At 29.5% G+C, this 17,038-nt stretch overlaps 1 protein-coding gene across 1 annotated transcript; it reads right to left on the bottom strand.

The window, feature by feature from the left end:
* Positions 1 to 3,212: 3,212 nt before the first annotated feature.
* On the bottom strand, positions 3,213 to 16,803 carry LOC130451417 (mothers against decapentaplegic homolog 4). The gene is made up of 10 exons (XM_056790414.1): positions 16,767 to 16,803; positions 16,427 to 16,661; positions 15,288 to 15,557; positions 14,824 to 15,168; positions 13,956 to 14,003; positions 12,770 to 12,817; positions 12,413 to 12,463; positions 11,108 to 11,526; positions 10,700 to 10,838; positions 3,213 to 9,454 (listed from the first exon to the last, which is right to left on the bottom strand). Exons 3-10 carry the CDS (start codon positions 15,547 to 15,549, stop codon positions 9,249 to 9,251), a joined length of 1,518 nt encoding a protein of 505 aa, XP_056646392.1. The 5' UTR covers positions 15,550 to 15,557; positions 16,427 to 16,661; positions 16,767 to 16,803; the 3' UTR covers positions 3,213 to 9,248.
* Between the last annotated feature and the right edge of the window lie 235 nt (positions 16,804 to 17,038).

Raw genomic sequence — 17,038 nt, 5'->3', positions numbered from 1 at the left:
TAAATATTTTAAAATAATCAAAAAAATGATGAACTGACATAAACAAGTCCTTCTCTAGCTGTTATTATGATTTAATATGTTCTACTGAGGGCCGGTTAAATTAAGTATCCGTCGGATAATATCAACCTGCAGATAAAGTTCCAGTTATGTTTTTCTTCTATATTTTGTCCACAAGTTTATAAACTGACTTGATAGGGTGTTGTATTTTTTCCTTAGACCATATATGTAATACTTCTATATGGACAGTTTCTATAAGTGGAAGCTGTTTCGACTGAGAAAGACAGAATGGCAACGATTTCTCTATCCTCCGAGGCTCCAGTTCGGTTCTACGTATTTTCAAGAATACGCAGAATAGATAAAGTGTCTCGAATGAGAGAAAAAATGAATAACATAACGTAGGGACGTTTTTTCCCATACCAACTGTCCATATAAGAGTATTACATATATGCATTAGACCAATAAACATATTGTACATAGACAAAGTAAAGCTAGACTGCGCTTTCAATAAAATGCGTGTTCCAATATTAGAATGAGATACAAAGAACGTTTCAGTAATATAATATTTCTTTTAATTTCTTGTATCGTTTCACGTTTCACCAATCACCGCAAAGTGGGACAAATATAGGTCTACCTTAGCTTCATAGATGAACCACATCCTTAGACCGGAGGCTCTTTCTTTCTAAAATCGGCACAACTTTTCAAAATAGAAATTATATATATTCAGCAGTTTAGAATTATTATGTCTATGAAATTTTATTGCAATTCTGGTTCATCAATCAATAAGTGATATTAGTTCATTTTTATTTTGATATTATGGATTTTGTTGACTAGCTTAACTAACAGTTAGAAGTACGAGATATCTTACAATCTAACCAACAGATAAAAGTTATCCTATGACCGATAAACCCAATTTTCAATAATGACTGATAGTTAAGACTGGTCTTACAGATAAATTGTAATCGATAAACCGGGCATTAATTATGGTAATGAAATCATGAATCTACAACAAATATATGGTACGTTCCATTAAACATCCGCAATGAATTTGACAGCGATAACTGAAATACACGTTCCACTAACATACAAAGGGAGCGAGCGTTATAGGCTAAAGTTATGGGTCGAGCTCACATTTTAGCATAGTAGGCTCCTCAATATGGTAGTTAGCTAAAAACGGATATGTTGGAATAAATATTTCATATGAACAGATGTAAAATTTTATTCATAATGGATTTCCGTGAATTTGGTTGGTTGACTTTTTGACAAAACTCAACCAACTGCACACCTACGGTAACTTCAGTTTAGTGGAATGGCTTATGAGGCGTTTTGAGCGTTGAGATAAATATTAACGAATGACAAAACAGAAAAAAATTAAGCGGAAGCTTTAAGAGGTTATGTTGTAAGTTATTGAATTTTTTAATGGACTATTCAACTGACTTACATTTAAAATATAATCAAAATATCTTCTGCGGCGATAGTAAAATAGTTGGTGGTGCGTCACAACAATGCTTCAAAAGTACTTATAAAATCCCTTGCCGCATCAAATAATGAGATAGATTCTCATGGTTGCAATTTTCATTGCTGGAGTTTTAAAAATACCGCATATTTTTCAACGTTCACTCCGACCCACCTCTTGACAAGAGTCATTGTGACAGAATTGTAAAAAATAGAAAATTTGTAATAAAGCGTCGAAAATTGTCTGTTGGATCAAAGACGAGGGATGGCGTTGGATGTGCAGTATACATTCATAATATAAAGCAATCTATACGAATCAGGTTACCCGATATAACTAGCAGTCTATCCCGGTTGAAGTCAAATAAGGAAGTTAAGGGTGTTATATCTGACTCTAGATCAACACTCTGTGCTATGACATTTATTTGGGTTAAAGGACTTATTATTGGAATATGTAGTAATGAATTTAATATAATGAATATTTTGTCAACAATAAATTTGTAAAATTTCGCTTTGTACACTTTGATAACTCTAAACATACGAATTTTTCTTTCTTCCCAATCTTGAATGCCTTCTATGGGTTTTTTCTTACTATAGTAAAATACAATACTTAATACCTAGTTATATACAAAGTGTGTAAAGTAGCCTTTTTCGATAAATGTGAATATTGACTATCACTCGAGTCGAAAAAAAGGCCTTTACATACGAATTGTATACAATGTACAATACCCAACCAGAAATTTTATGAAAATACAATAATTCCATATTCATTTGCTTTACACACTAGTGCGTAAAGTGAGTTTAATTTTTCTTTAGAAGAAACTATAGGTAACGCTTTTATTAATTCCTAATAAAATATAATATATATTAATATTTTAAAGATTTTAATCAAAATCAACAGACGAATTCAATAATTAATAATACTAATATTAAATGTGCAGCTGTTCAGTTTTAACTCTTCAGCTTATTCTAAAGAGTTGTGGGTAGAAACTACAGTAGTGTTGTTGATGTTAAATATTCCATATGATGAAGAATTGCCAGTAGCGAGAATGGATGTAGTAAAAAGAGTTTTATATTCCAATAAAATACTATTACCATAATTTTGGGATGTACAAGGGATATTATGATAATCCATTAATATGGAATTAGGAATATTGTTTTACTTAATGTAGAGTCTACGCAGCCCTCTGCAACTGTAAACGACTTTCAATCTCCCCGTTTCTTTACGATTAGGAGGTCTCCTCCACAGTTCACTAACATGCTAATGACCTTCTAAAACGATGTCGTCTAATCATAGCTGGAGCAAATTAAGATACTTTGCTATAATTGATGGCAATATAAGTATTCCTACTGATTATTTAATTCATTTATTATTTGCAGTTTTAAAAAGAATCTTAAAGAATTCACTATAGGAGGTTTTGAAGCAATATATTTTGTAATACAAATAATCTATTTTTGAATTAATTGGATTTAAAATAGTAAAAATCCTTTCCGATTCAATATCCTCGATTCTTAGATTTGTCAACTCTCTTCTTTCGCGAGTGCCAAAAATACTAATTAAAAATACCACCCAAAAATAATTATTACTAAATAAAATAATAAAAAATGGCATTAGCGTGACTTGAATCTGGGACCTCCGGCATGTGAGTATCGCATTATAGTCACTACGCTATGGAGACTTTAATAGTGCATAAAGATTTACGCAGTCTAATTTCGATTTTAAAATAAACAAATATCAACAAACATGGGTATTAAAAAGCAAATAAGAATAATATTTTTTTAATATCACACTTTCTCTTGCTTAAAAATACTTGAAAATTACAGAATATATAAATATTATACATCATCTAAAAAATATATATAAAAATAAACTGAGAACAATAAAACTTGTGAGCAAAATTGCCAAAATATATTAGTTACATTTACTCAATTCGATTTTTTGTCCTGAATCTTGCTGTTAGCAGTTTAGACTGCTTTTGGGGAATTCATATTCGATTTCATTATTCAGATGAAATAAATTTAAAAATTAAACAAATATTTTCAGTGTTGTGCAAAAGGCAATTATGAAAGTATGAAGTTATTCTTAACTCAAAATCGAATATGAGCCACCCTACATCATCTTAAATAAGTTATACCAATTGCTTCAATATACTATAACATGTATAGGGCGTTTCACGATAATCTCTTATTAAAAAGCTTAAAATAAAAAATTCACAAAATCGACATGGCGAGAATATTGTCCTTCGCATTGCATATAACGAGGAAATTCAAACATTTCAGAAAAAAAGTACTGAGTGGTAGCACAATTCTCACTCAATGTCAATAAATTTATTTCTTATTGTTGGTAAGAATGGATAGATAGTTCAATGATTGATGACACCAATTAAAGCCAGTGGAAAAATAATCGTCTGTACTATGCAGCTTAATGATTTGTACACAGTATCAATATTTATTTATTTACAGTCATTATAAAGTTGTTATAAACGGTTCAACTTTTGTTAACTATAATATCAGATTTTATTAGGTCGACATTTGAACATCGTCATATTCTTAAACAACTTTTATTATACACCTTGTGCAGTATTTTAAACAGTATGGACTTCGAAGAATACTTACATCAAACAAATTAGTTATGTTGATAGGATATCTCGTAACAAATAGACTAGGTTCTTATACAAGCGATATTTTCAAAGAAAACTACTCTACCTCGATCATTCAAACAAATTCTGTACAAAAAAACGAAAAATAAGATGAAAATGGAACTTCTTTTTGCTTAATGTCAGGCATCAGATATTTGAAAAAATTAAATTAACTGTTCTGATTGAAAAATAGTAAAATATTATAATAATAGTACAATTCAATTGTTTCTCGCAATGATTTAAGTTGGGATAGTTTTTAATCAAAATCCACTGTGTTATACGGCAGGAATCTGATACGAAGAACACATTAAGCGACACGTTTTATCATTGCAAAAATAAATGATGAATATACGGTAAATAAAAATTACCGTTGACTTGATATATTTCATTAATACTAAAATTTTGCATGATTTTGGTTCACAAATACTAAAACTGATTATGAAATATATAATTAACATCTGCGTTCAAATAATTATTTTAATGGACCTAACTGAATATCAAATTCTTGGAGGTAATATATATTTACGTGCAGTAATTTGAATAAAATATATACTTATTAAAATCAAAATTGCAGTATACATAATATAAACCAAAAGCAATAATAAACTGATGGAAAATTAACACTGGTATTGGTACAATACCAATCATTTCGACGTATCTACTTATTGCTTCTGAATAGGATAAATCACGAATATTCATTTATATATGACATGAATTCGATTTAAAGTAAAATATAACTAAAGATAACTAAGACTTCTATTCAATTATAAAAACATATACATTTTCTCAAATAAAATAAATTAATATGAGAGTACTATTCACAGAAATATTGAAAACTGTATAAAAAATTATACTTTCTGACTACCTACACGAATTATTGTATTTCAAATTGTGAGCTGGCCCCGACATTTTCTGTATTAGTTGCATATTGAACTATTTCAAGTACTTTAAATAATTTGTAATAATGTTTTAATTGATAAAAAACAGGTGATTCAATCATTTAACTATATTGCAGGTTCTAGTAATTTTCATACTCCTAAATCCCCACATTTCAAATACAAATAAAGCTTTACAATATAATATAATGATTAAAGCGAGGAAAAAACAATAAAAAATATTTGGAAAATGTCATCGGATAAAGCCCATTCTATGAGTTTTCACAATCTAATTGGTTTGAAATTTTATGTTAAAAATAGAGATTATAGCATGCACATGATTTTGCATAACGTTCAGTGGTAGACTCGAATTTTCACTATTATAAACATCTAAAAATATGAGAGTCTATATTTGGACTTAGGCATTAGTCTAGAAAGTTTTGACTTCAAATAGCTTGCCTAACGTTGAGTCTAGTAACTGTATTAAGTTTGTTTTTTGGAGATGACAATGTAGGTCTATATACCTTTGCACTAGTTATGGTTTACAAATCATAGCTTTCAAGTTATTTGGCCATATCTGTTAATTGAACGATATATACTAAGAATTTAGTATTATTTGGTAAGTCATGATACCAACTTTTCACCAAACTTTTTCCATCTTAAGTAATGTGATCAGCTCTTAAAACTAACTTGTTTTATGGTTTGTTTTTTTTTTGTTAACATTAACAAACAAGGAATCTATTAAATATAATTTACCATTTCTTCTGGTTTAATTTATTTGTGTGAATAGAATAAGGCCTCAACTGAATACATGAATATTTATGAGAAACTTTATTATTATCTAAGCAAATGTTTCTTGGAATGATAATATGGGTATATCTCTGAGTATAGTCAATTGATCGAACTAGCTAAGGCCCTCTTTATGAACAAAAAGCTATATACTCTGCAAGTATTACACATCTACAGCTCGGTTTCCAACTTTATCTTGAGAATGCTCGTCTCTACAGAAAAGTTCAATTCTACTTTAGTGTCATGATAATGGTACGCCGTTCCGACACTGATTTTTGGATACTTTAAAATATGATATATGTTTTGTTTCAGCCAGTGACGATAACGTTAATGGACAAGGAAAACCGATAATACCACGACAGATGCTTATCCGAGCTGTCCAATATGTATCCCCGAATAAGTGACACACTCTTTTTCTTATAGTTCCGTTAAATATGTCAGCCAGACATGTGGCTTCCTGGCTTGGTGAGATAATAAAATATCAGTACCATCAGTTGTATAATCTGGATTGGTCGAAGCTCGTTTACATTGGGTACACCTAAGGTTATGGCGTGAAATACTGTAATTTATGTCAAACATTTTTAAAGTTATATCCAAAAATGCAGCATACCAGTATTTGTGGTTTTAAAAAAATATGTATAATGTTTAGCGATGGTTTTGATGTTATCTATAACAGTGAATCACTAAGTAGAAATTACTTCAAGGATGTGAGGAATAAAATCGATTGTTGAAGGGGTGAGAGTCATTATACGAGTATATTTCAATTTTGTGGTGCTGATTTTTTTCTGATTTTTCTACTTTTTTTACCCTGTGTTGCAAGATTGGTTAAAAATCACGCATAAAGTATATTGGTTGTAGTAACAGTACATTAAAGAGTATTGCTAATGTGCCAATTTTATTTCTCTTATCATATTATTGCTTCAACTAAAAATCTATTTACATACTTCAATCACTACAGTGAAACTTTTTATTATAAATAAGCAAGTTCAATCACCCACATCATTATTTTAAATACTCAAAAATATTTATAGCCAATTATTAGAATAATACCGGTACACAAAAAAAAACGAAGTGTCTGACCTACGTAAGCAACGCTTGTCTCCTATATATTCTGACTCGCCAAACACGAATCCGATCTCAGAATCGCTCTATCACACTTCCAATAATCTTGTATTGGAAATACATTCATTTCAGGTATTGTGACCTGCTTGAAGAGAATCAGAAATCGACTACACAGATCGTTAGAAAATAGAAGTGTATGTTACAAACGGAGAAAAGAATTAATCTTTGTCACCACCAGCGTTTTTAGTGATTCGTTCATTTTGTATTTTTTAATGCAAATTCGTCTTCAGTAATTGAAATTACATACAGAAAGATGGAAATTCGAGTTTTAAACTTGATAAGCAACACACAAATCATAAAAGATCGATTTGTTCGACGGATTTTCGTGTTTGAGGAAAGATAAAGCCGATGAGTTAAATCTAATTACTGATTCGTATTCAACAGGTCAAAATACACGAGAAAAATGAATATTCAATAAAAGATTACGTTAACTTCTATCTATCGTAAAAATAGATAAGCTGTCAATTGTTGCGATTAACTTACCACATGCAATTTAAAAAACTGGAAGGTGATATAGCGATTTATTTTCAGAGAGCCAAAATAGATACGTGCCAGTGTAATTTATGAAAGACAGAACTTAAAAGCAAATCATATAATTAAAGTAAAATAACTATATCACATAATTTTCAAATTAATTTGAAATATAAACGATTACATCTTTGTTTCAACTACTAATTATAAATATTCTTTATTAAATAAAAATACATATACCAATAGCATAGTACCCTTAGAAACGTCCAATACGAAGACTTATATTTACAAAAAGACTTGCATAAGAAAAGTTCACAAATAGATTTGATTGGATTATAATATGAAGATGTTAGCATCAAATATTTTATAGTTGCACCTGTTTATAAATGTCAAAATTGTCACTAGCATTGAAAAATTTAAGTAGGTTTTTCATTTCACAAAAATGAATAATATGCAATAGTACAATGTGCAACAAATGAAAAGAGTATATTTTCACTTTTTGCACATTTCACTTTATATGCCAATTAATCTATATTTAAATATAGAAATTAATTTTTTTTTCGTTATTTTAAAACAAGGCGAATCTTTGTAAGAGTAATTCATAACACCAAAAAACGGAAGTAACAGTTCATATTTATGACAGAGGCTGTTACGAGCCGTTGCAAACATAGGCCTCCCGATACTCCTTTAATGAAAAAACGAAAGTAAAATACTATCGTGACAAAAATTCTAAAATCTCTTTTATAGAACTAACATAACTTGTATCCAAATGAGTAACTGTATCTCTCTAAAATCCTAACTAAAATTAATAATCAAAAGAATTCTTACTTCCAGTTACCCATATACCCAGTCTTGATAGTGCCATATCCTAATAAAACTTAAAAAATGTTTAACAATGAAATAAAACGCAGATGTCTCCGTTTTTCAGTTCCATATTTTATGTGATTTTTTTGAACCAGAAATGCCTGAAAAACATTTTTAGAAACATTCCTCGTTTCAGTGAAACATTTATTAAGCTATCAAACAATTTTGTGTGAACCATTTAAGCATGACATAAAAATGGGAAATCGTGTCTGAAGAAGCTTTAATGATAAAAAATATCTATAGATAGGTAACTGCTATCTGTTAACAGAGGAAATCAATAGCAGAAGTTTTGGTTTTTAATTCTTCTACGAGTCTATGCATTTTTGAATATTAGTTAACAACCTGTGTTGATGGAAACTTATGTGTGAAAACAGTAGAAAAAGTTGAAAGATTAATGTCACTTGCTCCGGCTTCAAATAAATTTTCTGCATACCACGAATTTATATTTAATGTATTTATCAAATATTATGTAAGAATTTCATTGGGATTCATTATTTTTATTTGGGATAGTATGTATATTATTCCATGGAACTATAATCTTTTTAACCAACATCCATATATATATATATATATATATATATATATATATATATATATATATATATATATATATATATATATATATATATATATATGTATATTGGTTAAAAAGTTATATATATATATAACTTATGGCAAATAACAAATTTATGTGTGGTGATGTATTTTTCAGTGATGTCGGAATCGATTCCTTTTACTAATTTTACTACTTAGAACTGAAGATAAATAAAAAATATCTATAAAAGAGAAATTGTTTGTAAGCATATATTTCAAGCTGCTTCTCATCAATCTTAAAATATAAAGTTTCGAGATTACTGGTTCCACTTAACAAATTGTTAAATTTGAATTGGGTTTGCATTGAACTTTTGATATAAACACAATCAAAATTCTCCCATTTATTACATTTTTCATATATGAACAATTTTTATGATGCTGCGTAATATGGGAAATTTTGTTGAATTTTAATAGAAAAAGAATCGATTCTTGTGAAAACTATCGTCTACTGTCGCGGTCCATCAATAGGCATTGTGTGTAAAACTTCATCGAGAAGTTGTAAAGCTCGATGAAGGTGTACCTCAATCCAACACGGCGTTTCTTTTATGGACTGACGGGGGTAATCCGGTCCCCAACCTTTAACAAAACTTAGCCTCAAAATACAAAGTCGACGCAAATCGTCAACACCTATTCCGGTTGCAGCAGATAAACCTGAAAGGTTATAATTTAATTTAAAAAAAGAGAAAAAATTCAAAAATTTTTATACTGTGTATTTAAATCCTATAAAAAGCGTCGCAAAAATTAACCCATATTGTTTTAAATTGAAAAATTTATAAATTTATGAAATAAAATTCTCAAATAAATTAAAAAGAATTGAAGATTCCTCTTCAATGTTTTAAAACACATATTTTTGAGAATATTAACAAAATGGTAAGTTGATCAATTCAATAAAAAGTTATTATTTCTGGAGTTTGTTCACTTTTTCATTGCAACAGGCAATACTACTGCCAAAGCACTTATGGAGCAAGACTTAGAATTATATTTTCAGCCGACTATAGGATTTGTTACAAAGAATTTTTCTGTAGGTATAATTATAACATTATTCAAGATACAGTGTGAAAAAGGTTGGCAACGAGCTGCAACTGATTACCTTACAAACTTAGACCATTGATGATAGCATCTCCAGTTAACCCAATTACATGAAACTGGACAGAATATCAAAGGGGCATTATTCTAGTTAATAATGAGTTACATTTTGTCGTTTTAGTGACAATCACCGACCGCAATAGAAGAGTTTATCAACAATCTTGCAAGTGATGCATCCAATGCAACATTAATGGACCATTAATCTATAGTGGAGGAAGTGTTATTGTGGTGCGGGTCTGGGGCGGCATTATTTTGAATCCTCCCTCACAGTTGGTAGTCATTCGGAAAAGCGTTTTTCTAGAGCTAGACGGTTTAGAACGGCACATATAGTTTTTATATTGATTCATACAATGCAAACCCTCATGGGGCTAGAAAATTACTTCCAGGAAGTAGAAATTGCAACTTCAACTTGATCCACAAAAAGTCCCGACCTGACTGAACACTTACGGCACATATGGATGTGGTTTAAGTAGGCTTTGAAGATTTGAAGCAGTAATCAGAGCAAGAATAGGAAATACAAAGTATCAATTATTTAGTTCTTGATTATCCTTTATTTTTATTGATATGTCACACATTTTTGATAAACCACAAAAATATATTGATACTATTATTTTCCATCTTTTCCATCAGGGTCAGTTGAAAGAATTGAGGTTTTTCTTTTAATTTTATAATGTGTTAATTTTTTGGTGCAACAGCTAATTTTTTTAATGTAATATACATCAATAATATTGAAAACCTGATAGAATCGTAATATCCAACGCTAAATTGAAAGGATTAGAAGTTATAAATTATTATTATGATTCATCTTACTTATAGCCGGTGCTATTCCACCTACTGAATGTGGTCCGGGTATGTGTCCAGCTACAGCAGCAGCTTGCGCCGCAGCAGCGGCTTGAGCTGTTGCTGCTTGTGTAGTCATTTGGTGGTGACATTGTCGTAAATCAAAGACCTAAAAAAATATAATTTGCTAACAGTGATTATATGGACATATTTGAAAACAATATTTATCACTTAGATTCATTAGTTAGATACTTATATATTTTTTATTTTTTCATGAGATCTCACTATGTATTAAATGTTCAAACTCTAGACTTTATATGTATGAATATTATTTTTCTATGTGTTGATTATCAAAATTTTCTATATTAAGTTTGTAAAAAATATTGTTGCTATTACAGTTTATGTACTAAGTTGTTGTCGTTTTTTTTTTCTATTCACCTTAATATAAGCTCCAGGGTATATTTTATGCACAGCATCTCCAGGCTGTCTTCCAGCTTCCCTATCCAAATAGTAACTTTGTACAAAGACTGAATGATCACTTAAACACCTCAACCATACATCTCCTTCTCCTCTAAGATCTAGCTGAACTCCTTTACCAATATGTAGTTTTGCTCGCTCACTTTGTTCAGTTCTATGGACATTACTTAAAGCTCCAAGACAAAATCGATTACCTCCTGAAGGATCTACATATCCATCTATAGTTACATTTGGGCAATTTGAAGGTACTTTAAAAGTTTCTCCTACTTGAGTATCCAATTCAAAGTAAGCCACTGAACACCAAAATTCAGGAGCAGGTTGAGATGACAGTAAACCTGCTATGCTTACATCAGAACTAATATGATTGGGAGAGTTGATTCCTTAAAATAACATAATTAAATACTTACAATAAGCTTAAATAAAAAGTCTTTTGATGCAAAAATGTATACCTCCTTGTCCTTAAAAAAATATATTCCGTTCAAGTTGTAAGTGTTGAAACAGATTACTTCAATTTTTATCCAAATATTTAATTGCAAGAAATACAGTTCGAATTCAAATAATTATGTGAAATTAGAGGGACTGAAATTAGCATCACATATAATACTGGAAAACTGCTATGCAGGTATTAGGGTGATCTTAGACAAAAACAAAAATCTAGAAGTTTATAAGTTGCTAAAAACATAGAAACATGGGAACAAACGAGAAGAGCATAAAACACACATAAAAGACGAAAATATTGGACAAGTCCAAAAGTTTGTGAATATTTAAATATAATGGTATTTGAATACACAAAACTAGAAAAAAAATACAACAAATAATACCTGCAGAAGATTAAGTGATAAACTCCAGTTAATAACAAAACTGAATACAACTGAAATAAGATTAGTTAAAAAAATATAAAACAAAAGAGATAACAGAAATTCCACACATTGAAAAAATCAGAAGTTAAGATACACATTGAAATCTTTCAGCCATACAAATCAAATTAAGGAAGAATATTGAAGCAGGTTTTCAAAGATAAAAAATTCAAGACGAAGTTTAGAGGAAGATCCACAAGAGCATAGTTAAAAAATTGTGAAGTAGGTAAGAGTCATATGGAATAGGAAGATAAACAAAGACCAAAGTAGGACAGAAAGCTAGAGAAGAATATCAACAATCTCAACTCCAGCAAACAAGGGACATTTGCAAAAGTATGATTCAAAAATTAAATAAGTATAAATATATAAGCACCTCTTTTAAGTACAGTCTAATAAACTAGTAACATACCTAAGCCATGCGGTATAGTTTCTTGTGGTGGTTGTCTCACTGGGTTTTGACCTAGAAAAAAAAATGTTATACAAAAAATAACAGGTGAAAATTTAATTTTTCAGCAGAAAGACTGGACAGGAGATTTGTGGTTTAAATTAAAGGAGCCATACTATCATAATTCATAAATGATAGTGACATAGCCTAAATAATTTTTTGTGTCGATAGAGAAAATAGACTGAAACTGGTAGCGGTAATTCATGTACTAATTTTGAAGCATTAATAACATACATTATACATTTTCTGTAGATAGAAGTATAATGTCCTCAACTATAATGAGAATATAAAACTAAACATAGATATTATTTAAATACATACCTAAGCCATGTGGTATAGTTTCTTGTGTTGGTTGCACTGGATTTTGGCCTAAAAAATCAAATAAAAATTAAATTAATGAAAAGAACGTACACCAACAAAAAAGGGCAACTAGCAATAGTAGAAACTAGTAACATATTTCTTCATCAAGTTTTTGTACCAAGTAAAGTTGGTATACAAATTTATTACATCCTCCAAATTAAAAATAGTATAATTGTGATTTATTGAGAAAGTTCATAACAGACAAAACAATAAACTATTTTGAATCATAATTACTCATTTTAATGTATCATTTCTCATAAATCACATTTATGAGATGATGGTAATCCAATTAGCATAATTTGAACATGATATCAGCAAGATCCACAGCTTTTTTGCTGGAATAATACATATATTATTTAAACCCAAGTTATAGGAAATTTTTCATAAAAGAATGAAAGAAACATGTTAGGTTTTTCCCTGAGTAAAGCTAGGATCTAATAATAGATTATATATATATATATATATATATATATACAGGGTGATTCATTAAGAATGTCCAATCTCCTGAACTGTAGATTATAGACCTCAAAATATGATGATTCTGCTCAACATGCCTTATGCAAATATTGCTAGTTTCCGAGATGTTAAAAGTTTAAATTTGGTTTTTCGCAATAATTTTTTTATGTTTTTACAATTTCTCTTTGAAAATTGGCAATTTTACGTTTTTTGGCATGAGGAATCATAATTTGCACTCTAACATTGCTAATAAAGGGCGCTAGTTACACTTGTTTGTGTTAATTAAATCAAAGTAAACTTTTTTTGGGCTAAACTTACAACTAAAATAATTTAAAAAATTCGTGTAACTCAATCGGTTATCGAGTTATTTGCTTCTAAAAAGTTCAATAAATATTAATTTTTTCATGAAAAAATTTTATTATTCCTTAAATATGTAACAATAACAAATTTGTAAACAAAAATAAAGAACTTAAAAGCAAATCCTCAAAATGCCCATTTACTTCAATACACTTTATGATCTGCTTTCGTAAAGATCTCTTAATATCAAATAATCCTTGTCTGTTATTTTTAATTAAATCCGCGGCTTCTTCTATTTTCCGTCGCAGTTGTGGAAGAGAAGTAATTTAGCTAATACTATACTATATTAAAAGTTGTATTATATCTTTCAAAGATAACTTACAAATGGACATACCTAAGCCATGTGGTATAGCTTCCTGTGGGGGTTGTACTGGATTCTGATCTATAAAAAATTTAATCATATAATGCCCATAGAATGTGATATAGCAAATAATGTATGCACAAACTTGAAATTCTAATAATTAAAAAGATAAAAATTATAATACAAATCATAATTATCACTAATGGCAATAAGCAGTAGAAAATCTTAAATACTAAATTGTAGTGAGTACAATTTGCTCACAAATTGACTTTCAACTAATTAATCTTATCTGTCTGTAAAACAATAAGCACAGGTGGAGAAAACTTAGTCATGTTCAATACAGCAATCTTTAACTGAACCTTGGCTGTATCTAATAAATTCCTTCCTGTGGTCTCATACAGGCAGCTGCCCACTAATTCTCACTTTTAAGAGTTCTTACATCTCTCCTGACCCAGTTCAATCATCTTAAATTTGAACTTTCAGCTTTTTGTTGTTTGAGAACTTTGTAGATGAATACTTTAATTAATATAGATAGTCATGTAATCCATGAATATGTGATAGATTCTGTCTGCAGAGGCAAGCTGTGCATCACTTCTTGATTAATATTGTTATTAGTTATCACTGAACCTAGATAGAAAGGCTAGGGTGATGAATTTAAGTGAAAAAATCCTTTAAATGTAGATTGGAAGTTAGTTGTTGCTATAATTTTGACACTAACAAGTTTATATTATTTAACAGTTGTCCTGGATATTTTTCCCACATTACCTCATAACTACTTAAATGACATGTAATTCCAAATATATATAATACAGTGAAATCCACATTAGCAAGATTAAAGTACATATGCTCCTTAATATACTCAACCCACCATATAACAGCTTTATATATTTAAACCACTTACTTGAAGGAGGCGATTGAAGTCCACTTAATGTGAAATTTTGTTGTGGAGGGTGATGTTGTATTGTTGGAGAATATTTGATTCCCATGTCAGCATCAATTTCCATGCTGTTAGCAGTAACGGCTGTAGGAGTATATTCATCTTTAACTAATCTTGGAGTTCCCGATTGAAGTGTTAAACCTGAGAGATCAATACCAGGTGAAACAACCCTTTCATAATGATAAGGATTGACACAAACTGAGTCACATTTCAAATCAAATGCAAATTGACAGTACTTTACATGTTTCAGTTCATTTTTATGCAAGTCTGGCCATCTCCATATTCGAGCATAGATTACATGAGGAAATCCTAAAAAATTGTATATACTACTAAAATATGTTATATTATTTGGAGTTTTAAATATGTTATACATATTGGACTTAAGAACAATTCAAAGATAAAGGAATAATTCATTTTAGTTAAATTACCTTTCCTTCCTGCTACTTGTAATCTACCATCTAATGTTCTTTGAATAGTAACACATTTACTAGGATGTGCTCCACTCGTTGTAATAGCTGTGATTAGTGAATCCAGCTCATCTCTTTTTTCTTTCAATTTCTTTACCAAAGATTCAATAGCTCTTTTTGCAAAACCTTCACTTTCTCCACCCTGTCTGTGGCACATCAAACTGTGTACAATACTTAGACAGGCATCTGCTGATGAAGGAGCATTTGTATTTATTGCAGACATTCCTCAGCCTAAAAAAAATTAAATATTACTTTTAAATTATTGTTGATAAACAAATGTTAGATGATGTAGACCTATAATGTGGTATCATGTTGAACAATGTTTGTAAATGGTTTCATATTTAAGTAATATAATAATAATGCTTTTATAAATTTATTGCTTAAGCTATATGAAAGTCCAATAATAGTATTTAACTATCCAGCTATGTAGCTTATGTATTGGAAATATAACCTTTATATGACACAATAGATAATGAGAAAACATATTCATATTGTCGGAACCCGATAACATTTTATTCACATCAACAAACACAAAATCTGGTTGTAAAAACAATTTTAACTAGGTACTTAGTGAAATTATGTAACAACTTTTAAACTTAGAAAAAGAAAAATGCAAAAAAAACTATAAGGAAATGTATTACAATTTCATGCAAATTTCTAAACGTTGTTAACTAATGTTTCTATATAACTGGATAGAAATTTTAAGAAATATCTAACAAGATTCACACACGTTATTTTTTGCTTTTGTAGATTAAATATAATTGTGTTCAACTTAATCAGAAGATGTCTACCTCGAAAAATGGAAATAGAAAACAATATTTACGATGCTTAACAAGTCATTAATTATTGGGGGATGTAAATAGCACCTTTACTTCCCATTTAGCATTTTTAAAATCTAACATGAGGATATATTTCAAAATTCAATATTACTGTAGTTGTCACTATTTAAAAAATATGTAATTTGCTTAACAGTAATCTCTAAGGTTTGATGATACTTTAATAAATTTTGTACATTATAAAGTTATACAAGGAGATACAACTTAAATATTCGAATTTGTATCAAAGTATCAAAGTTTTTACTATTGCATTTTAGTACTTACTGATATTTTGCTCTTTATTGAAAAATAATCAACCCCATTCGGAGGAATTCAAAATATTTAACAACAATGCATATAACTAAACACCTACATAGATAAAACTAGATAAAGCCTCTCTCACATTTGGCATAGGTAACAAGTAACAAGTAACAAGACCATGGTTACGTTGTGGTGACGGATAGTATTGGTTTGCAATCGCCAATTACTCTTAAATTCGCAATTCAAGTATTTTTAGTACCTACAATAAAAATTTCATACAAATTCAAGAAAAAATGATCTGAGTAAAAATACATATTTATGAAGTACACTAGCATTTTATTGTAATTAAAAAATTACTTCTTACTTCATATGCTTGAACTAAGTAGCAATCACACGCATCTTAAGAATTAACCTAAAAATAAATGGGTAAAATGTCAGTACGTAATTTCAGTGTGGCCAACAATTTTCATAACAGTTTCTGTGGATCGACTAATAACAGCTTCTGTAAAAGCACCTGCGTTTATGTGATCAATAAAATTAGAATTAAAACTCAACGACTATGACCTAAAACATTTTTAATACTATAAATCTGTCTTTTGTTTTGCGTTTTTATTTCAAAATACCAAACAAAATTTG

The sequence above is a fragment of the Diorhabda sublineata genome, chromosome X (assembly GCF_026230105.1).
Source record: "Diorhabda sublineata isolate icDioSubl1.1 chromosome X, icDioSubl1.1, whole genome shotgun sequence".
NCBI lineage: Eukaryota > Metazoa > Arthropoda > Insecta > Coleoptera > Chrysomelidae > Diorhabda > Diorhabda sublineata.
This window is presented reverse-complemented; position numbering and strand designations above follow the sequence as displayed.